The 27,455-nt window shown below is 45.1% G+C and overlaps 1 protein-coding gene across 2 annotated transcripts in view; it reads left to right on the top strand.

Moving 5' to 3' along the window:
• Positions 1 to 27,455, top strand: part of CCDC171 (coiled-coil domain containing 171) — a 242,124-nt gene that overhangs the window by 92,512 nt on the left and 122,157 nt on the right. For both annotated transcript variants that reach the window (XM_063914189.1, XM_063914190.1), the window contains 2 exons: positions 1,485 to 1,587; positions 15,962 to 16,065. In XM_063914189.1, coding sequence (XP_063770259.1) covers positions 1,485 to 1,587; positions 15,962 to 16,065 — 207 coding nt within the window. The remainder of the gene's footprint in view (positions 1 to 1,484; positions 1,588 to 15,961; positions 16,066 to 27,455) is intronic.

Here is a 27,455-nt window from a genome sequence, read left to right as displayed (position 1 = left end):
ACAGTCCCGGAATTAAGAGAGGTCATAGGGCATATCAGAGTAATAGCATAAATAGCTAGTGATCCATCACGAGACAGGAATTGAGAATTCACAGGAACAAGACCCCCATGGTCGCGCCCATATGCAGTCAGCAGCACATTTCTCTGCTAGGTAATAACATAGGAGACTAGAATATATATAGCAGGCGTAGTTACAGGCAGAGACCAGGAGATGGCGCTCACTGGCCTGTGATATTGTAATACAGAAAAGTCCAGCACAAAAGGGGAATATCAAAGGCCTTCAGCAAGTTATATGAAATTTTGATACTGGGGGGGTGTTGGAGCCTTCTGTGGCAGGAGGATGGCACTCTGTTTAGCCCAGTTGCACCTTAAGGCAGGGGGGGGGGGAGGACCGACGTCAGCAACCGTGATGGTCGTCGAGTGGGGCTTCCCAGCGACCAGACAAGATCCGCAAACCGGGTGCCACCTAGCAGGCCAGGTAAGGAGAGGGCAGAGGGTCTCCAGAGCCCTCAAGCTTAATGTGGCTGGTGGTGCCCCTTATGAGGATTAGAAGGCTGCAGGGTTGGGACTGAGGGCCAGCCTCAGAGAAAAGAAGCTGGTGCAGGTGCGGTGTTGCTGCGGTGCTGTGTCTCCCTCCGGCGTCCAGCACGAGGAGACTGGCAGTGTCCGCCCGCTGGCGTGAGGTGCATGCAGCGGTAGGGGGGAGAGTGTATTGGGGGACCAGCTCACCTCTAGGTGCAGTGGAGGCCGCCGGGTCCCGAGTCCGCCGCTCTGTCCCGGGGTCAGAGGTCTAAAATGGCCGCCGTCTCCGGAGCTCCTGATCTCCGGCGTCCGCACCACGGCCAGTTCCCCGTTCTCCTGCCACCTCCCCCGGCCTGTCAGCACGGGGAGACGCAAGTCAGCTCCCAGGGGGTCCGCGTCGGGGCACTTGAGGGTGCCTCAGGGATGGTGCTGAGGCTCCGTAAGGCCCGCCGCCGCTGGAGACTCCAAAATTTAGGCCCCGGCTTCTGAGTGGTGGGTAGGCCGCAACCCGCAGGAGCCGGGAGACCGGCTCCCCGATTCCGCAGCACTACCCCACCACCGATGGATGTCCCCTCCGTCAGGGGGAACAAGTTTGGAGGGGTTTTTTCAGGCAGGGAGTGATTTTTAAAGGCAAAACTCCCTGATCTCTGAGGAGCTCTCAGAATGTGCTGCCTTTCAGTTCAGCCTCCAGGCCACGCCCCTTGATTACTTTTATTTTAAGCTTATATATAAACAATTGGTAAGTACTTTGTGGACAGACTATGTTTACATTACGTATTATTATCGAAAAATCCCATCAGAATTATTATTATTTAATAATGACATTAGGAATATAATTAAGTATTTTCTAAAGTACCAGTAAATCTGCAGCAGTGCACAATTAGAGAAATAGTAATACAAATGAATGTACATCAGTATGTGTTTAGCTATTAAAATGAACGCTTTTTTCTAACCATCATGCAGACCAAGAAACACCAGTTCTCCCTGGAAGAGGCTTACGGACGCATCGTGAGAGATCTGCAGACACTGCTGGACAGCTGTAACGTGTCAAGCCATGGTGTATCAGGTTAGCTGAAGGTGCAATGTGACAGATGCATCTGTCAATGTTTCAAAGTGACTCCTTTGTGGGAAGTGTACAGATGCATCCTTCAGGCCCCTTTCCCACATGTTGTCATTTGATGACATGATGGAAGCATCTTCACAGCAGTCCACTGGTCCGGCTGGCTGGGACAGGGTGATGGGAAGTGGACCTGCTGCTGTTAGTCCATAAGTTGATTTACAGGTTGTGTAAATTGGGAGAACCGTCAGGAAAGGGCACGCAGACTATACCGCAAATCCAACAGAGAGAAAGGTCTTTTCAATGTACCTACAACGGGAACAGATGTTTTCATGGGACTGAGCCAAATACTCAGCAAATATAAGGTCACAGATCCAAAAAGGTTATGTAGGACACTACATAACCTTTTATGGCTTTTAGTATTATTTTAATTTTACTTGTCATTATTTTAGTTTGTCTAGTTTGTAATTGCAAAAAATAGATTACCCAAATGCAGAATTATAACATTAATTGCAAACACCAAGAATATATAGGTGCTCTGTGTATTACATAAAAGCAAACAAACTTAAATTTCCCTTATTGCTTGCTATTAAATCCTTTTCTAATATACTGAGCAAAATAAGTAATTGGGATATAGCTGGTCTCACTACAGTTATTGGTTTAATACAATCACTGGCTTAATTTATTTTACATAATTCTATTTCAAAAGCAATTATAGGGGTGGAAAGATAACATTATCTAATTTATTTTATTGTAATAATTTCTCCATATCATAGTGTTCATGTCTGGTATGAGGTGAAAATCAGTAACTCGCCCACATCCTTACAAAAGATAACTTAGTTAATTTAAATACATAAATCCTGTTTTTTTTTTTTGTTTTTTTTACAAGCAAACATTTGGTGTTTCAAAATTCTTAAGGTGTGATATGGACTTAACTGTTCTTACGATTTTGACTAAATAGTCAAAATCGTAAGGAAAGTTAGTGCATATTGCACCATGTGTGTACACAGCTTGCGATGCCAATGCGCGGTCCCGCAGGACGGCATCGCAAGCAAAAATAGACTGTGCAGACAAGTCCATTTTTACTATCTCATGTAAACGTTAGTCAAAATTGTCACTTAGCCAAAATCGGTATCGCAAGCAGAGTCATCTTTGCTTGCAATACCGACCACAGTCCATGTCACATAGTGAGAATAGGGCATAGCCCAAATCTCACCGTGTGTATGGATCTTAATAGAAAATCCAAAAGAGAGAAAAATTGTGATAAATGGGACTTTAGGCCCAAATGTATTAAGGGGGATATGTAGTAAGCAGTGACAAAAGTGGAGAAGTGAGCCAGTGGAGAAGTTACCCATGGCAACCAATCTGCATTGACGTAACATTTATAATTTGCATACTGTAAAAGGTATACAGAGCAGCTGATTGGTTGCCACGGGCAGCTTCTCCACTGACTCACTTCTCCACTTTTATCACTGCTTGTTACATGTCCCCCTAAGTCTTAAAAAGTGGAACATTATAAAGTACCAGCCAATCAGCTCCTGTGATTTTTCAAATACACCCTGTAACATGGCAGTTATAAAGCGGGTTGGCTGGTACTTTATTACTCTTTGGGGTTTACTGTATGCATGAAGCAGTGAAAAGAGTGTAGAAGTGAGCCAGTGGAGAAATTTGCTCATAGCAATCAATCAGTGTTGAGGTAACAAAGTGCATTTTATAAAATTATACTTAGCAGCTGATTGGTTGCCATGGCAACTTCTCCACTGGCTAACTTATCCACACTTTTCTCTGCTTCATGATTAGACCCCAATATCCCTTTCCACTTGATCACTTTTTAAGGCTTAATACATATACCTATATACCTAGTTGTCTTGTAAAACTACCTGTGAAGGGGCGGAACTCCGGGGAGACAACGGAGTCAGTTGCCGCCGGGCTCTGAGCCTCCAGGGGGCACACCTACTCCATTGCCCCACCCATGTTCTGTGAGTGTATTTATCACCCTCCGCATTTCTGAGCACAGCATTCTCTGCCTGTGCTCAGCTGTCAGTTACATCCATGCTGTTTATACAGTAGCTGCACTGTGCACTCCTCCCGAGTTTGCGCTGCTGCAGTGGCGGATCCTTCTCACTTTGTAATGGCTGCACCCTGAGCTGCGAGAGCGGAATGCCACATGTAATCCCTTCCAGTCTCTGCCGCCTGACATCCCAGAGTCTCCGCCCCAACCTGCTCTTATCTGTTACTCTTTTCTTCTACTGATTATCCCCCCTCCTGTCCCTGTCCAATACCCACGCCCCTCACCCTGAGTCCCAGCCCCCTCTTCTGACAATTCTAATATCACTCTCCATGACCCCACCCACTCAGAGTCCCTGCCTACTCCACTACCCTGTCTGTCCATTCTAATGTCATTTGCTATGACCCTGCCCCCTGATACTGAGTCCCGGCCCACTCTTCTACCCTGTCTGACTTTTCTAATCTACTCCCTCCTGTCTCTGGTTAAGATCCCAGCCCCTTCATTCTGAGTTCCAGCTTCCTCCTCTGACCATTCTAATGTCACTCACAATGACCCGCCCCCTCCTCCATCTTGTCTGACCATTCTGTAACTCGCTATGACCCCGCTCCCTCATACTGAGTCCCCGTCCACTCCTCTACTCTGACCGTTCTAATATACTACCTTCTGACCCTGCCCAAGACCCCGCCCCTTCATCTAAAGTCTCCGCCTCTTCAGTGTATCCTGATTCCTGAAATATGTGTGTAGTCTGTTCCTGTTCCCCGGAGCTCAGCAGAACAGGGACAAGACAGAGCCTCCTACTGGACAAGTAAGTGCCCAGTGGGGAGTGTAGTGAGGGTGAAGGTATAGTTATGCAATGGAAAGGGGTGTGTTGGTTCTTTTCTGGTTGTGTAGGGAGGGGGTGAGTTGTTGTCCTAATACTGTCTGTGCTGGGGGTGATGTATTAATGTGTTTAGTGAGGGATGGGGGGTTGTATTCATAAGCTTTGCTATATGTGGCTCACTGATGGTCTCCACACTATTTTGCAGCCACAGTGACGCTTTGTGTATTATCTAGCTGTGATAACGGGTTGGGTATGTCTGACCGCCAGTGACCATACTAATGTCGGGATCCCGGTTTCGAGATGGCTTGCGTGGGGGTGGTGGGAGCGCAACGAAACCCCTTGCTGCACTCGCCACGCTGCGAGTTTTGGTGGCGAGCTGCACTCACCATAAGTTCTATTCCCACTCTATGGGTGTCATGGACACCCACGAGTGAGAATAGTCCCTGTTAGTCGGCATGCCGACTATCAGCATTGTTAGAGGGTGGGATCCCGGCGTTAGTAAGAAGACCGCCGGTCACACACATACATCCCATGATAACAATGCTTTATTCATTATCTAGTGGTCACAGCGACACTCTCTGCATTATGCAGCGGTCACAGTGATGCTTTTTGCTTTCTGCAGCCATTATAGTTCCTGTTTTAGCATGCAGATGGGTAATATAACCCTGTGGCGACCACACCGCAAGCCCGCAAGGGGACATGCTGTGCTCACCACTGGTATTCCAGCAGTCGGGATCCCGGCGTCTGTTTCCTGACCACCGTGATCCCGACAGCCGGCATATCATACTGAATCCCTGGTAGTTAGTGTCTCTTGGTGCTGCTGAGGTTGGGGCGTTAAGCGGGATAGTGTGTCTGTAGTTGCTGCTGAAGTCTTGGTTACAGGATAAGTGCATACTTGCCTAACCTACTGGAAGCTGCGGGAGGCTCCCGATTTTTCGGGTAGTCCCAAGCAGCCGTGGAAGGGTAGGTGACTCCCACATCGCGCATAATCCCGACCGCTTCCTAGTGAAGCGGGCAGGATAAAGCTAAAATGAATACGGTATCGGCAGCTGTCTGAAGGGGTGGGGCAAATGTAGTCATTTAGTCCTGCCCCCTACCCGCGGACCAGTAAATAGTGGTAATTTCCGCCACTTGGGTGCGGGTCCTAATGACATCACAGTTAGGCCCCGCCCCAAAATTTGCCTGCTGCATCTTCTTTTCGGGCTTCTCCCAGAGAGGATACTTAAAAGGTAGGCAAGTATGGGTAAGTGTAGCTCTAGGTGCTGCTTAGATTGAGGTGAGAGTAACTATAGGTGCTGCAGCTGCTGAGGTTGGGGTGTTAGATGGGAAGTTTGTCTGTGGGTGCTGTTGAGGTAGGGATGTTGGTGAGGGGGATGTGTCTGTGTTACAGGGGTTGGCTTGTTGGTAGGGGGGAGGGGCACCAACCATAATCTTGCCTCCAGGAGCCTGGTATGAATTTACGCCACTGTACCTGTGCCTGATATTTTTCATCCATTACCCACCTGAATAGAGTGAAAATGAATAATTGGTTAAAAGATTAATTAGATAAAACTTGGTATCTGTTTGTAAAGTTGGGACTTAAATATCTGTTAAAATTGGTTCTGCATTAACCTCTCTTAAGGTGCAGGTTCAGTTATAAGCCTGATATCCATTGTATTATTAGCACATAGTTTTGTGACAAAATTTCAGCTATTTTCATCTTCACCTTAATAGCCCAGTGATAGTGTTCTTCCTCTTGGTGAATTTGCTTTTAGATAGTTATGTGACCCCATTAAGATTAAAGAGTAGAAAATTAGAATTTGGGGTACTTTGCCACTGGGAACTGTTTGGTGGCGACATAGTGATGATTATAGTAAAACCTTTGCTTGAAGACTATTCTTAAAGTGTGGATTCTAGAACAAGGAGAGTAAACACTGAGACATCTTGAGATGTGTACAACTATTAATTTGTATGTAAATATGCTATTTTTCCATTCATTTTTTCCCCAGTAATTTATGGCCACTTTGCCATTACCTCTGTATCGGGATACCATTTCAATAATTATAATGACAGTGACACTGTTAGGTCAAATACTACATACCAGCATTTTAACAGTGTCTGTTGTAGAGCTACAAACATGATGCTTTACCATGACAGACCTTGGGCACTCTATTTAACCAGTAAAAGCTCAAGCTCTTCTCTATACTCCCAGAGGCCTGTCAGGAACTTCAGTTTCTTTCAAAAAGCCTTCGGGAGCTGGGCCCTTGATTTTAAAGTTTATTTTGGGTTATCTTTTTCTACCTTATTCAGAATCTAAGTTCTCTGCACCTCCAACAGGTTGGTGGAAATTCATACACCTTCATCTCTTGGTGCCAATTCCACAAAGTAGGAGTGATAGCAGGGCTCCCGGGTGCCAGGTGAATACTGCCTGTCATGACAGTCCCACACTAGGCATTGGGCCCTGGTGGAAGGTGATATGCTTAGCACACCTTTTTCTTGGTGAGCCTCTTAGTCTGGCAAGCCCGCAAGAACAGATACAGGAGCCACTGTGGGAAGAGCCAGTAGCTGCATTTTCCAGCTACTGTCTCTGCAGGGAAGTAGTTGTGAGAATGTTTTGTCCCATCCTCCTCTTTCCATCTATGAATGGGAAGGGGAGTATAACATTAGCCAAACCTGGAGGAGGGGCAAAGGCCATGTTCACCTTTGGGGATAACTCACTAAAATGGCATAGGCAGCCAGGACTACGTTTTTGGTGAAGACTGTTATGGGGCAAACGCAGCTCACTGCACATGCTAGGGCGCTGTGCATGGACCCACCCTCTTCTGCCTCTACTATAGTAATTATGAGGAGCGTTATATTCCATGTAGAGGATTCCACCTCATCTAGGCCATGAAAGCATCAGTTGTGATGGTTTTCCAGACCAAGGTTGGATCTGAGTTTTTCTCCCAGAGGTGGTAGGTGGCTCTGATTATGATCCTTCCTCATGTCCTGAACCAGGGATTCAGGGAAAAGTAGAAGGTTTAGTACATGCTGTCCAGCAGACCGTAGATAGAGATTTTTGTTTTTAAGAATTCTATGTGTAACATGCTAGATTTTTCTCTTTCATCCACTCAGGGGGAATGAGGACTATGCACAAGGGCACCATAGTAGCTACCACTTATTAGACACCTTTGAGACAGTAGCTTCTCTCCTCTGCAGTGCCTGGTTGCCAGTGTGTTTTAAGTGCCCTTGGAAGCTAAGCTGTTAATTAAAGGTTGTGCTGCAGCCCTCTATCTTTTAATAAATGTTGTTTTTTTTTATTGGTAAATGTAATTTTTCTTTTCTAGTTAGGCAGTGAAGTGTGTAGAACACATTGGGAGACCCTGTGGCTTTTGAAGCTAACACTGTCACCAGAACACTGGAAAATTGAATTGTATTCAATTCCTGGCTTCTCTTGCCCGAGGCCGCACAGCTCTCTTTACCTTTTTAGAGGGTACCAGTTGCCATGCCGGCTTTCTCCGCGGTTCCTCTTTTCCCAGTAGGAGCTTGCTGGCAGGCCAACTGGTTGCACCATTTGTTTCCCCTGAAGGGGAAGAATATTTGATGGTAGGGATAGGTTTTTCGGGGGAGTCTGCCTCTGAACGTCTGCCTCTTCCGTGCACTGGCGCAATCCAGTACACTGATCCTGTGTCCAGAAGAAGGAGCCATTCCAAGCTGCAGGGGTTCCTCCCTCTATTTATATGAGTGGAGGGATTTGGTGTATGCTGGCTATGACATGGGTGGCTAGAGCCATAGATCATTGATCAGACGAGTTTCCCACTGGACTTCAGACAGATTCTTGTAAGGAGTATATGCTGGATTTAGCAGAACAACTCTGTGGCACTGTGGAGTATTTTTGTAAAGCTGTTCAGGTCATTGTGACAACAAATACCAGCCTTCTGGGTTGGGGGTTGGTGACCCTGCACCTTTGCCTGTTTAGCTTTGGTCTCTGCATGTGTCTGCCCTTCCCATCAAGGTTTTAGGGCTCAGAGCCATTTACTTTGCACTGACCAGATCTCCGTTAATTCTCCCGGGCTGCTTGGTCTGGATCAACAGATTGTGCCACAGTGTTCCCAATCATGCGGGGGACGCCCAGAGCGACAGGGTGATGATCGAAGAGGCTCTAATATTGTTTTGGCTGGAGGCAATTGTGGTCTCTTCACCAAGAGGTGTTTGGCGGTGGGGCTTGCCAGAGGTATACATCATGGCTTTTGTCAACAACATAATTTCCTCTTGTTTTGTGTCCGCTCCAGAGATCCAAGTGCTCCTTGCTTTGGACGACATGACAGTTCGTGGACATGCAACCTTGGGTATTTTTTATTCCTCCGCTGCCTCTGTTTTCAGTGTTGTCAAACCAATCTGGTCTTAGGAGATGCAGGTGATTCTTGTGGCTCCAGAGGTCCTTTTATGTTGATGTTCTCAGACTGGCCATAGGTCCGGATTTGCGCCCTCCCTAGCATCCAGATCTGAGCAACACGGTCCATTTCTTCACAGGAGTAGCCGAAGGTGCTGGTGTTTGCATAGTCTCTTTGCTTTTAGCGCAGGTTGGCTCTCCTTCTGGAAGTTCAAACATTTCTCATACGTCCTAGAGGATGCTGGGAACGACATCAAGGCCATGGGGTATAGACTGGATCCACAGGAGACATGGGCACTCTAAAGACTTTTCATTGGGTGTGAACTGGCTCCTCCCTCTATGCCCCTCCTCCAGACCTCAGTTTTATAAATGTACCCAGGTCGACTGGATGCACTCTGAGGAGCTCTACTGGGCAGCATGAAACCTATGGAACTGGCATAAATAAGGGGCATAAGTTGCTGAGGCACAGTCCTACCCCTGCCAGTATAAAAAATTACCTCATAAAAGCTGAGGAGAAACACACCATTGAAGAGTGGAGCTTCCTCCTCAGTCAGCCAGCACACTGCTCAGCGCCATTTTGTCTCTCTCCTCATGCTGCAGAGACAATGCTGGTCCTCCTCCACTACTGAACAAGTATCAGGGTGCAAAACAGGGGGGGCCACAGTGAATTTGGTGCTATATAATTGTGTGATTTAACATTATAAAAGCGCTGAATGTCAGTGTTCAATGTTAGGCATTTTGTGTTACTGGCGCTGGGTTGTGAGCTGGCAAAATCCTATCTGTGTCCCTCTGACAGATTTTACTGTGGGTCTGTCCCCTATAAATCCCGGAGTGTCTGTGGTGTGGTTCTGCACGTGTGTGACATGTCTGTGGCAGGGAACTCTGTGGAGACATGTTAGGGACACAGAGGTGTAATATAACACCAAGAGCCTGACTGGATGAAAGGTTACATGATAGTGTGAATCATATCAGTAAGAGGTTGGACTGAATCTCATACAGAAAATGAAAATAATCTGTTGAAGATGTGATTTTGAATAGTTCTGCCTTTCATCCACAGGGACCTTTCTGGGTCACATACAAATTTGCACAAGTAGTACAAACTGATACCGACACGGACTCTGATTCCTGTGTCGACACTAGTGATTCCTGTGTCGACACTAGTGATTCCAGAGGAATAGGTCCTAAGTTAGCAAAAAAGCATTCAAAACATGTTTTAGCTATAAAGGAGGTGTTAGAAATTACGAAGCCCCCTCTTACCACAAAGAGAGGGTTTACTGTAGTAAAGAAGTAATGTAATTTTCCCTCCACCTCAGGTCTGATTTAACCTGAAAAGAAATTTCTGATTCCCAAAAGGATATCAGGCAGCTTATCCTTTTCCAAAAAAGGTGGGAGTCACCCCGCATTTTAGACAGGGCCCTGTCATAAAAGAGAAAAGGTGTTTCTCCCTGCACCTGGAATGGCTTCACTTAAGGAGCCGACAGACCGCAAGTGAGTGATGTGATCTATTGATGTGGCCAATGGGACACTACTCGGGCCTACCATTGTCTGTGAGTGGGTGAGTAGTGCTATTGAAAAGTGGTCAGAAAACTTGTCATTAGACATTGACACAATAGATGGAGACGAGATACTCCTAACGTTAGGTCATATCAAAGACGCTGCTGCGTACGTACTAGAAACCATGAAATATATTGGTCTTTTGGGATCAAGGCAGTATCGGCTCGGAGGGCGTTGTGGATTCGCCAGTGGAATGCTGATGCAGATTCCAAAAGAAATATGGAGGCTCTCCCGTATAAAGGTGAGGCCTTGTTTGGTGATGGGCTGGATGCGTTAGTCTCGGCGGCTGCCGCAGGTAAGTCGACATTCTTGCCTTATGCTCCTACACCTGCGAAAAAGACAAATCACTCTCACATGCAGTCCTTTCGGCCAACAAATACAAAAAGGCCAAAGTTTCCCCCTTTTTTGCAGGTAGGGGAATGGGGAAAGGAAAGAAATCCGCAGCGTCTCCCGACCACCCCTGCTTCTGCCAAATCTGCAGCATAACGCTGGGGCTCCCTTGCGGGAGTCCGCTCGGGTGGGAGCACGTCTGAAACTTTTCAGCCAAATCTGGATTCAATCTGGCCTGGACCAATGGGTCTTACAAATAGTGTCCCATGGGTACACACTAGAGTTTCAAGACGTCCCCCCATGCCGATTTTTCAAATCGACCTTGCCAGCTTCTCTTCCGGGAAGAGAGGCAGTAATCACGGCAATTCAAAAATTATGTCAGGATCAGGTCATTGTCCTGGTACCCTTGGAGAAGGTTTTTATTCAAGCCTCTTCATAGTTCCGAAGCCGGACAGCTTGGTCAGACCAATTTTAAACCTGAGAAATCTGAATCTCTACCTGAAAAGGTTCAAGTTCAAGATGGAATCCCTGAGGGTAGTGATTTCCAGTCTGGAGGAGGGGGACTTCATGGTGTCAGTAGATATAAAGGATGCTTACTTGCGTGTTCCCATTTATCCTCCTCACCAAGCTTATCTGAGACTCGCAGTACAGGATTGCCATTACCAGTTCCAGACGTTGCCGTTCGGACTCTCCACGGCACCGAGGGTATTCACCAAGGTGATGGCGGAGATGATGGTCCTCCTTCGTTAAAAAGGAGTCGATATAATTCCTTATCTGGACGATCTCCTGATAAAAGCGAGATCCAGGGAACAGTTGGTGCAGAACATCGCACTCTCCCTGTCAATACTCCAACAACACTGTTGGATCATGAATTTTCCAAAGTCGCAGTTGGAACCGACGACAAGATTGTCCTTTTTAGGGATGATTCTGGACACAGAAGTACGGAGAGTATTTCTTCCAGTGGAAAAGGCTCTGGAAATCCAGAAAATGGTCAAACAAATATTGAAACCAACAAGGGTGTCGATCCATCAATGCATTCGGTTGTTGGGGAAAATGGCCAATTTCATGCCAGAGTATTCCAGTGGGACCTGTTGGACAAGTGGTCCGGATCCCACCTACACATGCACCGGAAAATAATCCTGTCCCCCAAAGCCAGGATTTCGCTCTTGTGGTGGCTACACAGTTCTCACCTACTAGAGGGACGCAGGTTTGGGATTCACGACTGGGTCCTAATAACCACGGTTGCAAGTCTCCGAGGCTGGGGAGCTGTCACACAGGGGGAAAGCTTCCAAGGAAAATGGTCAAGTCAGGAAGCCTGCCTTCACATAAACGTTCTGGAATTGAGAGCCATTTACAACGGCCTTCTACAAGCGGTACATCTTCAAGATCCCGTGCAGATCCAGTCGGACAATGTAACAGCAGTCGCGTACATAAACAGGCAAGGCGGAATGAAAAGCAGAGCGGCAATGGCAGAGGTGATGAGGATTTTCCTCTGGGCAGAAAGACATGTTAGAGCTGTCAGCAATTTTCATTCCGGAAGTGGACAACTGGGAAGCAGACTTCCTCAGCAGACACGATCTCCATCCAGGAGAGTGGGGCCTCCACCAAGAAGTCTTCGCAGAGGTGACAAGTCTTTGGGGAGTTCCTCAAGTAGATATGATGGCATCTCGTCTAGACAAGAAGCTTCGGAGATATTGTTCCAGATCGAGAGACCCTCAAGCAATAGCAGTGGATGCACTGGTGACCCAGTGGGTGTTTCGGTCGGTATATGTTTTCCCTCCACTTCCACTGATTCCAAAAGTTCTCAAAATAATAATAAGAACAAGAGTTTGAGCAATCTTCATTGCCCCAGACTGGCCAAGGAGGGCTTGGTATCCAGATCTTCAGGAGTTGCTCATAGAAGATCCTCAGCCTCTTCCTCCTCAAGAGGACCTACTACAGCAGGGGCCGTGTGTGTATCAAGACTTTCTGCGGCTACGTTTGACGGCATGGCTGTTGAGCGTCGGATCCTAGCCCGAAAGGGTATTCCTAAGGAAGTCATCCCCACTCTTATTCAGGCCAGGAAAGGAGTAACGTCTATAAACATTACCACCATATTTGGAGAAAATATGTGTCTTGGTGTGAATCCAAGAAGGCTCCTACGGAAGAGTTTGAGTTGGGACGTTTTCTCCATTTTCTGCAGGCTGGTGTGGATGCGGGCCTTAGATTGGAGTCAATCAAGGTCCAGATTTCGGCCTTATCAGTTTTCTTTCAAAAACAATTGGCCTCCTTTCCAGAAGTTCAGACGTCCGTGAAAGGGGTCCTGCACATCCAGCCTCGATTTGTGCCTCCAGTGGCACCATGGGACCTTAATGTGGTGTTGCAGTTCCTTCAATCAGATTGGTTTGAACCTCTGCAGGAGATAGAATTGAAGTTTCTCACTTGGAAAGTGGTGATTCTTTTGGCCTTGGCATCCGCAAGGCGGGTGTATAAGTTGGGGGCCTTGTCTCACAAGAGCCCCTACCTGATCTTCCATGAAGATAGGGCAGAGTTAAGAACTCGTCAACAATTTTTTCCAAAGGTGGTTTTGTCCTTCCACATAAACCAACCTATTGTGGTGCCAGTAGCTACTGACACTTTCACTGAGTCACAGTCTCTAGATGTGGTTAGAGCTTTGAAGATTTATGTCGCAAGATCAGCTCGGTTATGGAAAACAGATGCTCTGTTTGTACTGTATGCTCCCAACAAGATTGGGTGTCCTGCTTCTAAGCAGACTATTGCGCGCTGGATCAGAGGGACAATTCAGCACGCTCATTCTACGGCAGGCTTGTCTGTACCGAAGTCGGTGAAGGCCCATTCTACTAGGAAAGTGGGCTCATCCTGGGCGGCTGCCCGAGGCGTCTCGGCTTTACAACTTTGCCGAGCAGCTACTTGGTCAGGGTCAAACACATTTGCTAAATTTTATAAGTTTGATACTTTGGCCGATGAGAACCTCAAGTTTGGTCAATCGGTGCTGCAGGGTCATCCGCACTCTCCCGCCCGTACTGGAGCTTTGATATAGACCCCATGGTCTTGATGTCGTCCCCAGCATCCTCTAGGACGTATGAGAAAATAGGATTTTGATAAACTACTGGTAAATCCTTTTCTCCTAGTCTGTAGAGGATGCTGGGCGCCCGTCACAGTGCGTACTTTACCTGCAGTTTAGTTATTACAGTTACACAAGTTGTGTTATCTTGGTTTCAGCATGTTGCTGCAATTAGTTCATGCCTGTTGGCGTGTGTTATGTTGAATGCCATGTGTGCGGCATGGTTGAGGGTGTGAGTTGGTAGATATCTCACCACTAGTTAAGTAATTCCTTTCCTCGAAATGTCAGTCTCCCTGGGCACAGTTCCTACAACTGAGGTCTGGAGGAGGGGAATAGAGGGAGGAGCCAGTTCACACCCAATAAAAAGTCTTTAGAGTGCCCATGTCTCCTGCGGATCCCTTTTATACCCCATGGTCTTGATGTCGTCCCCAGCATCCTCTACGGACTAGGAGAAAAGGATTTACCGGTAGGTTACCAAAATCCTATTTTTTGCAGTGGCTATATGGGATCTGAATCTGGTCCTGTCAGCACTTCAAAAGGCTCAATTTTAACTGTTTGAATTGGTTGAGCTCAAGTTTTTAATCTGGAAACTTGTTTTTCTGATGGCAATGCATTGGATCGGCTTTTTCAGAGCTTGCAGTCTTCTCTTTCAAATCACCTTTCCATTACATTAGGATTGGACAGTACAATTCCATCGTTCCAGCCAAAAGTGATTTAATTTTTTCACATTAATTGAGATTGTTCTTCCTGTTTTCTGTCTTTGTTCTTCTTCCGGGGACCCGGAAGGTTTGTCTCTTTTGGAAGTGGTCCTCCTCACTGTGGCACACTGATGCTCTCCTGGTGCTTTATGATGTGAGTAAGAGTGGTTGGCCAGCTGTCAAGCGCACTATTGCGTTGTGGATCCACTCTGTTATCCTCCAGGTTTACTCCAGTGCCGGACGGCCAGCTCTGTAGAGGGTGTTGGCACACTTTACCAGGGCTTTCTGAGCTGCTCTGTGGAGCAGTTGTTTTGTGCGGCCACCAGGTTTTATTGGAGCATACCTTCCCCTAGAGGCAGGTTTTGAATGTTGCGTGGTCCAGTTCCCCCAGACTGGACTGAAGAGAAAACAAGATTTTTGTGCTTAGCGTTAAATCCTTGTCTCTGATTCCATCTGGGGGACACTCTTGTGTTCTCAGCCTTACTCTCAGGTCTTTGATAATTGGTTGGTTCTTTTTGGTTTGTAAATTACATTATGTTGTTCACTCTTGGCTTTAGGGCTACTTATGATGATGTTCTGATGACCCAGGGTTGCAGAGTGGAGGAGCTACTGTCTTCAAGGTATATTAGACTAATAAGTGCCAACTCCTATGGTCCCCTTGAGCAAACCATGGTTCATTGTCTCCCAGATGGAATCAGAGAAAAGAATTTAATGCAAAGTACAATAATCCCGCCGTTGTAACTTGCCTAGGAGGTACCATGCATGAAAATGAGCACTTTTTTTTAATTTTTATATATATATATATATATATATATATATATATATTTTTTTTTTTTTTTTTGTATATTTGGTGAATTGTTTTACGGTATAAATTAAATTTGCCTAAATAATATTCATATTTACACATAATGGCCCTCATTCCGAGTTGTTCGCTCGCAAGCTGCTTTTAGCAGCTTTGCATACGCTAAGCCGCCGCCTACTGGGAGTGAATCTTAGCATAGTAAAATTGCGAACGAAAAATTCTCAAAATTGCGATTACACACCTCTTAGCAGTTTCTGAGTAGCTTCAAACTTTCTGGGCATCAGCGATCAGTTCAGTGCTTGTCGTTCCTGGTTTGACGTCACAAACACACCCAGCGTTCGCCCAGACACTCCTCCGTTTCCTCAGCCACTCCCGCGTTTTTCCCAGAAACTGTAGCGTTTTTTCGCACACACCCATAAAACGGCCTGTTTCCGCCCAGAAACACCCACTTCCTGTCAATCACATTACGATCACCAAAACGAAGAAAAAACCGTGAGTAAAATTCCTAACTGCATAGCAAATTTACTTGGCGCAGTCGCACTGCGGACATTGCGCATGCGCATTTGCGACTAATCGCTCCGTTGCGAAAAAAAAATAACGAGCGAACAACTCGGATTGACCCCCAATGATTCTGTCTGTACTCTATACATTTTTTTCCCCGCGCTGTTTCTGTCTGTACATTTTTCTTTTTTTTTTTACTAACATTATTAGTAACTCCATGTCACTATTTTATTATTGTACTTGTACTCTCTTTAGGGACCTGCAGTGATAAATCTAAATCTGCTGGCCCTGCTGTTCTTGAGGCCTTGAGAGAGACCTTGGTGGATTACCAGAACAAGCTGGACAGCACGTGTAATGAGGTAAGATTACCACTTTTTGCCTGCAAACAACTCTCCTTTGGCCTACTGTAATTTTGCTTCAGCTCATTTCGAAGGACTGGGGTTGGGGAATTGAGACTTGACAGCATTTCAGCACAAGAAAAAGAAATCACTCCTGTCATCAATTCTTCTTCTGACATGTCCTAAAGTACTGAGTTAAATGAGTTCACTACAGGTTTAGCCACATTGTGACCCTGGGTATTTCTGCTTATTTCCTTCCTGCTGCTAAAAATGTTTGTTTGAAAAAAAGACTTTCTAATACCCCTTTCACATCGCAAAAATAACCCAGTATCCACCTGGCATATTGCTGGGTCGACACAGGTCAGTGTACGATGTGAAAGGGGCCCATGAGAATTCCCTCAGCCTGGGTAATAAGAAGGGTTATTCCCAGGTTGAACACCGGCTCAGAGGCAGCGTAAACGCATTCCCGAGTCGATGGGACCCGTTTACTACATAGAGAGAGGGGCGCGGAAATGAGCTCATCTCCCAGCGCCCCCCCCATCCCCTGCCGCTATGGCAACCGGCCCGGCATATTGCTGGGTCGAGAAGTCAGCGCAGAGGCTCCAATGCCGGATCCCACCCGGGAAGGACCCGTTTCCAATTCCCGGGTGGGATCCGGCATTGGAGATCTGAAAGGGGTATAAAATTTAATTTTTGTTTACCGTTTATATTAAATGTTATGTAATGGCAGTTAACAGTATTGAAATGTAGAATTTTATGGTAGAAATAGACTCGCAGGCACCATCTAGTCTGCGTCTTTGGTGTGTTTGAGAAAAGAGGCCTTCTCGCGATGGAAGGTGTATGTGTAAGGGAATCTGACACCTGATAAGGTGGCTCCTACACATGCCCAAGCATCTGTGAATATTACGCCCTCAAGTGCTGAATTCTTTGGTCTTATGCCACTCCATATAGCAGGGACGTGCAGTCAGGGGAGGCAGGGGAGGCAGTGCCTCCCCTGTCATTAATGAGTAAAATAATACAAAGAAGATACTTATGACACATAAGTATCTTCTTTATTATTTTACCTATGTGAAAATCAGTTTGGGAGGCACCGATCGTGGTGCCTCCCGTAGTGATTAGGAAAGGTATGGGGAGCGGGGGGTGGGCGCGGGCGGGGCCTAGCAATGGGCAGGAAAAGCCCATTGAAATAACATGGGAAAGCGGCACCATTAGTGGTGCCGCTTTCCTACAGGGACGTGCTTTCAACCTATGAAAGCACGTCCCTGTGAGTGAAGGCACAGTGATTGGCCAGCGGATCCGTCACTGGATCCGCTGTCAATCACTGTCTGGGCGTCGGTACCAGCGGAGGTGCGGGCGGCGGAGATGCGGGATGCGGCGGGCCGGGCGGCGGAGGTGCTGGCGGCAGAGAGGCGAGCGGCGGTAGCGGCGGCGGGACGCGGCATTCAGACCCCTTGTGCAGAGTTTGGCAGCGGAAGCGGTACCCATTTCAAAAATGGCGCCTCAGCGTCATTTTTGAAATTCAAGATGGCTGCCGCGAGCCAATCATGGCTCGCCGCGTCATCGCCCCGCCCCCTCCCGCTGACTTATATAAGTCAGCGCGAGGCAGCGGCTGTCAGTCCGACGGCGGAGGAGGAGCAGAAAAGAGCTCCTGAAGACGCCGTGGAAGTCCTGGATGGGCGGCGGCTATGCAAAAGAGCTTAGCAGCCGCCGCCCACCAGGTGAAGATGCTGGAAGTCCTGGGAAGGCGGCGGCCATGCAAAAGAGCTTAAAGGCCGCCGCCTCCCAGGTGAAGACGTCGTGGAAGTCCTGGATGTGCGGCGGCTATGCAAAAGAGCTTAGCAGCCGCCGCACACCAGGTGAAGACGCCGGAGGAAGACCCCAGAAGCCCTGGGGAGATGGCGTCCCCCCCAGGTGAAGACGCCGGAAGCCCTGGGAAGGCGGCGGCCATGCAAAAGAGCTTAAAGGCCGCCGCCCCCAGGTGAAGACCCAGTTTAATGAAGGATTTTTTAAAGAATGTGTCTTGTTTTTTTTTCAATATTTTCTTTACAGGTGGACTACAGGTGCCAGCGGGCCCTTTATGTCCGGGCATGCTGGCACTTGTGGTTCTCCAAGTGCCAGCATGCTGGGGCAGGCTTGCTGGGACCTGTAGGCCACCTGTAAAGAACAATATTACGATTCTTTGCAGGTGGACTACAGGTGCCAGCGGGCCCTTTATGTCCGGGCATGCTGGCACTTGTGGTTCTCCAAGTGCCAGCATGCTGGGGCAGGCTTGCTGGGATCTGTAGGCCACCTGTAAAGAACAGTATTAGCATACAATGAACCCCGCACCCACCGCCACCAGGGGTGCGGGGCATAGCACTGGGCTATCAGCCCAGTGCTGGTTGTTGCTCGGGAGGGGGGACCCCATTTAGATTTTTTTTGGGGGCCCCACTTTCCGAGGAATTCCAGCCCTGGGCTGACTGGTTTGGGGGGTGTTTAATGGCATGGCAGGGGGACCACACACTGAGTGTCTCCCCTGCTATGGCATTATCCCCCCTGGCTGGTTCTGCCTGGTGCTGGTTTTAGTGGTGTGGGGGGACTGCACTTTTTTTTTTTCCGGGGTGGGGGGGTGTTTAGCTGCATTGCCTCCCCAGGCCCGGACCTCACCGCACGTCACTGCCATATAGTGCAGTTCAGCACTGGTTAACAGAAATTTGAGCTTCCCAATTGAATATGAACCCCGCAATGCAATGTGATAATGCTATGCTCTTTTTACTATGTGGAGTGCTTGCAGCCTGTTTCTGTTACTGTTTATACATTTAATTTATTTATTAACAGTTTCTTATATAGCGCAGCAAATTCCGTTGTGCTTTACAATTAGAAATAACATTGATATGACAAAACTGGGTAATAACAAACAGCCATAGAGGTAAGAGGTAACAAGCTCTCCCTTTTGGGTCACTCGTCCTGTGTCTAGATTAAAATATAACTTTTATTAGATATGTACTAAGATAGGATCAATATCTAAAAGGTGAACAAACTCAAAATAAGGAAGGATCATAGTGGATATAATACAAACCCTCTGTGAAAATATAAAGGGAAAGTATGTAATCAATGAGAGTGCAATGGCTCAGTACAATACCCATAGGCAGTCACAATTGCAGTGCAGAACAAATGACACACCATGCACTTAAGCTGTATCTAATATGTAATAATGCAGGCACACATTTAGAGGGGTATTCAATTAGCTGCAAATTTGCTGCAATTTTTCATGCTAAATTTTTGCGCGGTAGTTGGATAAAAATTGCGGCGAAAACGGCATTTCGCGTGTATGTGTGCCCGTTTTTATTCGACCTATTCAATTCAAACATGTTTCACGTGAAAATTCTTGCAGTAAACAGTGTAGGTGAAAATGCTAAACTAACAGAGGATAACAGAAGAAAAGTGTATTTGAGATCACATTAAAGAGTTTTTGGGGATTTAAATTGTGTGAAATGGTTGTTTATATGCATTTTTTTTTTAAATGCAAACAAATTATAGAAAACAAGTTTGTTTTTTTTGTGCAAAATAAATGCTCTCATTAAATTTGGGGTTACTGAAAATGGGTACAAGTATGTATTTGGGTCATTTCAGGGTACTTTAAAATAAAAAAAGTGGAAACAGACTGATTACTCCCACCTGCAAGCCTAGAAACACCTGTCCCACTCATAAAGCACCCCAATATACAGTTACCTGTCCCATACCTTTAACTCCAATGTCCATCACTTTGTACTTTTTCACCCCCCAAATGACATGTCACTATTGGCCAATTAAAAATAATTAAAAACTTCAATGTGCCTAATTAATCATTAAGGGGGGTGTCCCAGGGGTTCTGTACTATATCCAAACATTTTTACCTTAACATTTTTTTTTTTTCTCTCAACTTTTTACCTGCTCAGAGTAGGTGAAGTGAAATTTGTGAAACAATGATCACAATGAATTTTCACAGATAAGTAAATAGGATGTAACTGCTATTCGCGTGAAAAGTCCGGTATTTTGCGTGAAAAGTACGTTATCGCAGCTAATTGAATACCCCGCTTAGTATTTATACGAGGAGTGAGGTGATTAGGTGAGTTGTGGGTTATTTAATACAACATTCCTGGTATCATGCTTCAGCAATGTTAGCGGACCAGAAAGTAGTAAAGTAACCCTGCATAGAGTGTTTCCAGCACATAATATTTTAGAAACAGAAAGTCAGGTGTCCCTCACTGTATTTAGATCGCTACCTTGTAAAGTGTATGTGAACGGATGTCATAAACAATATGAAAGAATAATAAACCCTACATTAGGTAATGTGACTCTTAATTCATTCACAGAGAATACTGAGAATTCTCTTTCTGGCTCAGGGCACCACAAAGTCTAGTTACAGCTCTATACAAGACATATTATTTCATTGGGGTGTAGTGCCTTTGATCTCCTATATTTTATATTCATGGCTATATTGACCTGGTTGACCAGGATTTGGTGTGGATTGGGCTGCTGTTTAAACCAGTATTTGACTTACCCACTGTACTTACTCGCAGGGTGAGTGTTTTAACATAAAGTGATGTTTCAGTTGATCTATAGTGATTTTATTTTTTTATTTTGTTTTGACAGAAGATTTGTTTTTCCAGTTTATGTATGTTTATTCTGTGATGTCCCTAGTTTAGATCAACATCTTTCAGGAGATGAGTGCTGATCTTCTGCGAGGCAGGATGAGCATGTGTTGGGACGGGAGGCGATCGTTAGGTTGACATACATTAGGTCGACCACTGAAGGGCGACATGCATTAGGTCGACATGGTCACTAGGTCATTAGATCGACGTGTACTACGTCGACATGCAAAAAGGTCGACACGAGTTTTTTACAAATTTGTTTACATTTTTTTCACCTTTTTCATACTTAACGATCCATGTGAACTACAGCTGCGAGGTTCCTCGTCACTTTACGACACCAAAAACAGTAAAAAAAAAAAAACATGTCGACCTAATGCATGTTGACCTTCAGTGGTCGACCCAATGTATATCGACCTAATGAACCACACCTGTTGGGACAGTGTCAAGATGGAAGCATGCAAGCAAAGCCAAAGATTTGGAATTCAGTTGTGCTGTTTAGAACCTTGCTCTTTTCACTTATGATTTTTTGTTATTTTTTGCTCTCAAAATAAAAATTATTGTTTAAAATAAAGAAAAAAACGTATGTCCATGCATACATCATCAAATCCTCAGTTCTCTAAAAGTGGTCGCAGTTTTTTTTTAATAAGACTAATACAGTGATTTGGGGAGTAATAAATTGCTGCAGTTCCATGTTGGGGGATTGGGAACATCCAAAATGTAGGAAATCCTTGACATAATTTTTGAAGGTGTCTCTGATATACGTTAAACCTCAAACTGTCCTTATTTTAAATCTGATAAATTAAAAAATAGTCTTGCTGTTTTGTATGTGCGGTGCAGTTAGAATCTTATCTTAAAAAGAAAGGTACGTGTTATTTTTTGATGACTGATTTAACTGAATATCAGTTGTTGTGTTTAGAGTTGCAAACTGCGCTGCAAAGGGTCATTGAACTTGTTTTCATTTATTTGAAGTGCTGGGTCATTGTCCAATCCTGAAAGAACAATATTCTAACTGTAAGGTTTCTCAGTGACTCAAAACTTCAGAAATAGCATTTTTCAAAATACAGCTTTGCAAATAAAATATGAATGTGGAGCATAAATCATAAGCCTTTATCTTCTAAATTGCAAATAGTTAAATAAAATAGCTCTCTTCTCAGTAAACATGGAAAACTTTTATATGCAAAGCATGGTGCAAAACAGGGCAATAAAGTGCAAAAAATAGAAAAACATGGAGGTCTTAAGACCTCCATGTTTTTCTATTTTTTGCACTTTATTGCCCTGTTTTGCACCATGCTTTGCATATAAAAGTTTTTTCAAGACCTTGGAGTGCCGCCTCTTGTCCTTTGCCAGATACACCTGAGCCACAGGTGGGGAAGGTACAGATACTGCATTATCTTTAGGAGGGCACCCAGGCATTCCTACTGTTGCACAGAGTGCCGGATGTGTACATTTGTGTATATGTATATGTATATGTGTATGTGTGTATATATATATATATATATATATATATATATATGTATGGATTATACACACATATATGTATGTATACTATATATATTTCCAAGGTATAGGCACTCACCACTTTAGATCCAGTGAAAATAGTTGATTAAATCACAGAAGCATCAGAATAGCCAGGTGGCTAGTACAGTGTCGACGTTTCGGTCCTTTATGGACCTCTGTCGAGAACAGCAACAATGCAACAAAGTCATCCTGGATTCCACACCACCGGTCTGCCCCTTATATAGCACACCTAATCAGCCAGTACCTCCCCCACTGCCACTGAGCAGGAAGTAAACTGTTTTGTGTAACAACGAGCTGCAGGCTATCAAACAAACCCAAAAAGAAATTTTATTGAAAGTGCTGTCCAGTTTTAAAGAGTATTTTATTTTAAAATATTTAAAACCACCAAAATTAAATACATCCACATTAAATACCAATCCTAAAGGTCTCTGTAATTAATAGATCTGACAATATCCAATGGACATCAAGTATTTCAAAGACTGCTTTTGTCCTTGCAATACTTGTTTGAAACACAACTGTGCACAGTGGATACAGTTTCAATATAACAGATACACCTTATTAAAAAGCAACAATTGTATCTATGGCTCATATAAGTATTACTATAAATGTTCTCCCACAATATGCATCAAATAAAACAATCGACAGCCTTTCAGTGTGATTTATAACTTCCTAAAAATTGTATAATCAATAGATCACAGTCCCAGTTATGTCTATAAAGATATATGATAATTTATTATTGCTTGAATCCTTCCAATGGGAAAATCATGTAACTCCAGACGTTTGGCAATATCACTGGAAATGGAGCATATTAATTAATAATTGGAGTAATAAACGTTACCAGTCAGTAAATTCTCCTCACCAGGAGTACTCAAACCGGATGATTAAGATGTTTCTCACGGGCGTCCCCGTATATTAGTTGTACAAATAATTTATCTAAATTCCACTTTAGTGATAATCGTTTATCGTGCTCCTTAATGTTTATAGTTCATTAATCAGGCTGTATAGAAATGTAAATGGTTGTGTCTCACCATACGTTAGCGGCTGCGCCTCCCGCAAGGCATGAATTTCTATCTTGTGCGCACTGCACCGCCTCTCTGCCGTTAGTGATCAGGCGACCACCTCGTAGCATCCGCCTCTCGTTAGATCTTTGCCTCCGTCTATAGAAGCACCTTACTGCCGTCCAGGATATAGTGGCCCGCCTCCCGCTGTCCAGGTCGTAATATCAGCATTAACTGTAATGGCTGTACAAAACCTCAGGACAGACGGCTGTATTCTCGGCTGGGCTCACAATGTCAGGTCCGCTTGGAATGGCAGGAATATTACCCGCACTGGAGGCTTCTATGCCGCTTTCAAAAGACTGATGTCCACACTGCTAAGGAGCAACTCTTGACGCGTTTCTCAGCCAAATCACAACGGCTGTTTATCAAACAAACCCAAATAGGGCACACTCAGCACACAGCAATAACTCTCAGAGCAAAAATAATCAAAAACCGCTATGTTTAAAAGCTTGAAGAGCTATTAAAAAATTGATATAGTGCTTAATCACTTCGGGGCTGTAAGTGCCGTGCAGTCCACCGCTCGTGGAACGCACGTCACATCCGGAACAGGAAGTGACATTGAACGCCCAGCGCCAAAGTGACGCTGATATCAACGCTGTGTGTGTGTATCACAGCAACCACGGACAATGTCGGATGTGGAAGTGACATAGCGCTCTGGTCAGGGACATATAATATAATCAAGCATAGCCGTGGAAGGGGGGCGTGGTCTAGCCAGGAAACCAGCAAGACACATATATTCTGAGCTCCTGCAATATCCTGTATAATATAAGGTATTATATCCCGCATGCGACCTATACCATATCAGACGGTGTTTATCTATCTTGCGGGCACTCTCTGGATCACGTTGGTTGGTGCTGTGAAGCCGGGGGTGGGAGAAATACCTTTCTGCAGGCTACGGCCTATATCACCTACTAAGCCGCGGACTAAATTTCTCACAGCACCTGACACCCGAGCTCCTGACCCTGGATTGCAGGCTTTTTAGGCTGCGTACTGCTTGGAAGCCACATCCGGAGGTGAGCCATACCCATATCCTGCTTTATCTGGCCATCATTTTCCCGCACTAACGTCCTCATAGCCCCGCTAGAAAGCAGAAAACTCCGGGTGACTTGTTCCCTTATTACTTTCCAACGGCCATCTTGGAAACAGCCTGCACAGGCTTTTCAGTGGAGATGCTTTGAAAAGGTCTGTACTTTATCCCTAATATTTCTACGCGGCATCCCGGTCTCACCCATAGTTCCTGTCACTCCTGAATTTGGTGGTGTGCTAGCCACCGCCATTTTGCTGCGGTTCACCATTACGGAGACTGGTCTGCTGTACATACTGTGCTGATCTCCTCCTGCGGACCTTATATTGGAACCATGGATATCTCCTTACAGAGAATACTCCAGGCTATTCATGCCGCTACTCAACGGCTCCTTAACAAATTTACTGCAACATATTTGGTTACCCCCTCTTCTTGTCTACCTGAGCAATGTGTCGGAGGAAATGCTGAGGATCTGACTCTAAACTATAATACTACCATTCCTATTGCCCCTGAGGCTGATTATACTATGGACTTGAGTCTTCTGGTGGTTCCGCCCAAATCAGAGATTTCTTGGTTCGTCAAACCTGGATGTTGTTCTGATGCCAAAGTTCCCTCATTTGTTCCTTCTATGTCTCTGTTGAAGGTCTTACGACCCCGGGACCTACCATTTATGTTTGCCGGATGCTTTATTGTTCATTCACGATCACCCCGGGATGGACCTGGCTTTATATTTTTGCTATGTCGGGGAGCTGAACTTTGGCCAGACTAATGACTTTTGATACACCACCTTAGTATTGGAGATGCCTCATCCATTTCTGGATACCCCTTTTTTTTTTTCTTTTTTTCTCCTGATTGCTGTGGTATATATGTATTTATATGCTCTGTTTTTTAGTTTTTTTCTTTTAATATAGTACTATTTACCTTTATTTGAAGGGTCTACATATCCGATTTCTTATCATTCTCATTAATGCCTACTGTACGACATTTATTTTTTGTCTGAAGCAATAAGCAGAGTTCTGTTTACTCTTGCTCTGGGTTCTTCAGTACACACTGATTCAACATATTATTCTAATATCTGTTAGGCTGTTTGTATGTCAGACTGATGTCAAGTTCTATGTGGGGAGGAACTTTATGTCCTTTATTATGAGACAGTTGCACCTATCCTAGTTGGAGCCATTAGTATTTTGCCCCTGTCAGTTATTTATTTTAATATCCTTAATTGAGGGAGGAGGGTGGGAGGTGTTTAGATAGATAGTGTAGTTAGTGGGGGGAGGGGTTACTTTTTTCGGGATACAAGTATACCTAGGTTGGGGGTAGGTTATACAGGGTGGGGGTTATGGGGTGGGTGCGTTTGGGTACAGTTTATGGGATCCAAGTATGCCTGGGTTGGGGTTAGGTTATACAGGGTGGGGGTTATGGGGAGGGTGCGTTTGGGTACAGTTTATGGGATCCAAGTATGCCTGGGTTGGGGTTAGGTTATACAGGGTGGGGGGTTATGGGGTGGTTTGCTTTGGGTAGATTATTTTATTTTGGTTAATCTCATGTTTGTCCAGATACTTGTTATCTGGTTTCTATTATTTTTTTTCCTTTTTTCTTTTTTTCTTTTCTAATGGCGTGGTTTTTTCCTTTTTTTTAATTTACATTTAAACTCCTCTTTGTTTGGAGACTGGAAGAGCCCGAATGGCGCCTTTGGGTGATCGAGTTACCATCCATCTGCGATAACGTTATTATATTATTCATAATTATGCTGCATATCCTTACTATATATGTACCTCGCTATTATTGTTCTACTGTACGTGATATTTGCTAAATATGTCTGTCACATTATTATTGTTTATGTTGGGGTGTTTTCTTTTTTTTTACTGAAAACCAATAAAAACTACATAATTGGAAGCATAGCCGTGGAACGCGGAAGTAGACTATTACACCTTGCGTTCCAGCCAGTAGATATACAGCAAACACCTCATATTTAAGGGGAACAACACTCAACAGCTAATAGTGTCACCATACACAGGGCAGAGGGCAGTAACACCAACAAAGAAAAAATACTACAAAGACAAACAAACATTACACAGTTAAAAATTAGTAAGGCGAATCTGTAACCAGATCACCTGATCAACAAAAACATGTATATGTATTATTTAATGCCAAGTTCTGTCAACCCACTACAGCCCTACTTCAAAAAAATATTGTAGGAATTATATTCATTGAGTCCACGGGGCGCCAAGGTATTCAACTCATAGATCCATTTAACCTCTCGTTGCCTCAGAATCTTCTCTCGGTCTCCTCCAGGTGCCAACTTGGGTATATGATCAATTAACATACACTTGAGGTATATCCATGGCGTACAAAGTGCTCAGCCACTGGTTTATCTGATGTTTTTGTTGCAAATGCAGCACAAATAGATGTCCTGTGGTTCTCCATCCGATCCCGAAAACAGCGTGTCGTCATGCCAACATAATAATAGCCACATGGGCTTACTATAATATAATTTACATACTACATTCTACAATGTAACCTCTGGTGGATCTTAATTTTCCTTCTGCCGTACGGATGCGTAAAATATTGTCCAACCATCATAGACCTACAAGTGGTGCAATCTGAGCACCTATAGCAACCTTTCTTGGCTTTAGGCAACCAGAATTCATTGGGGTATATGCAATTCACGGCGAATCGCGGCAATTTTTCGCCGTTTTTTAATTCGACTAAATTCGCCAGGTGAATTCCGGAAGGTGGCTTCCGGAATTCACCATATTCAATGAAAAACGGATTCGCCAGAGTCGCGGGCGAAATCGGCCGATTTGGCGGATTTTGCCGCGATTTTAAAAAACGGTAAAAAACGGGAAAAACCAGAAAAAAAAATGGCGTGGGGTCCCCCCTCCAAAGCATAACCAGCCTCGGGCTCATCGAGCTGGTCCTGGTTCTAAAAATCCGGGGAAAAATTGGCCAGGGATCCCCCGTATTTTTAAAACCAGCACCGGGCTCTGCGCCTGGTGCTGGTGCCAAAAATACGGGGGACAAAAAGAGTAGGGGTCCCCCGTATTTTTAACACCAGCATCGGGCTCCACTAGCTGGACAGATAATGCCACAGCCGGGGGTCACTTTTATGCCGTGCCCTGCGGCCGTGGCATTAAATATCCAACTAGTCACCCCTGGCCGGGGTACCCTGGGGGAGTGGGGGCCCCTTCAATCAAGGGG

Source organism: Pseudophryne corroboree, chromosome 1, assembly GCF_028390025.1.
Source record: "Pseudophryne corroboree isolate aPseCor3 chromosome 1, aPseCor3.hap2, whole genome shotgun sequence".
NCBI lineage: Eukaryota > Metazoa > Chordata > Amphibia > Anura > Myobatrachidae > Pseudophryne > Pseudophryne corroboree.
This window is presented reverse-complemented; position numbering and strand designations above follow the sequence as displayed.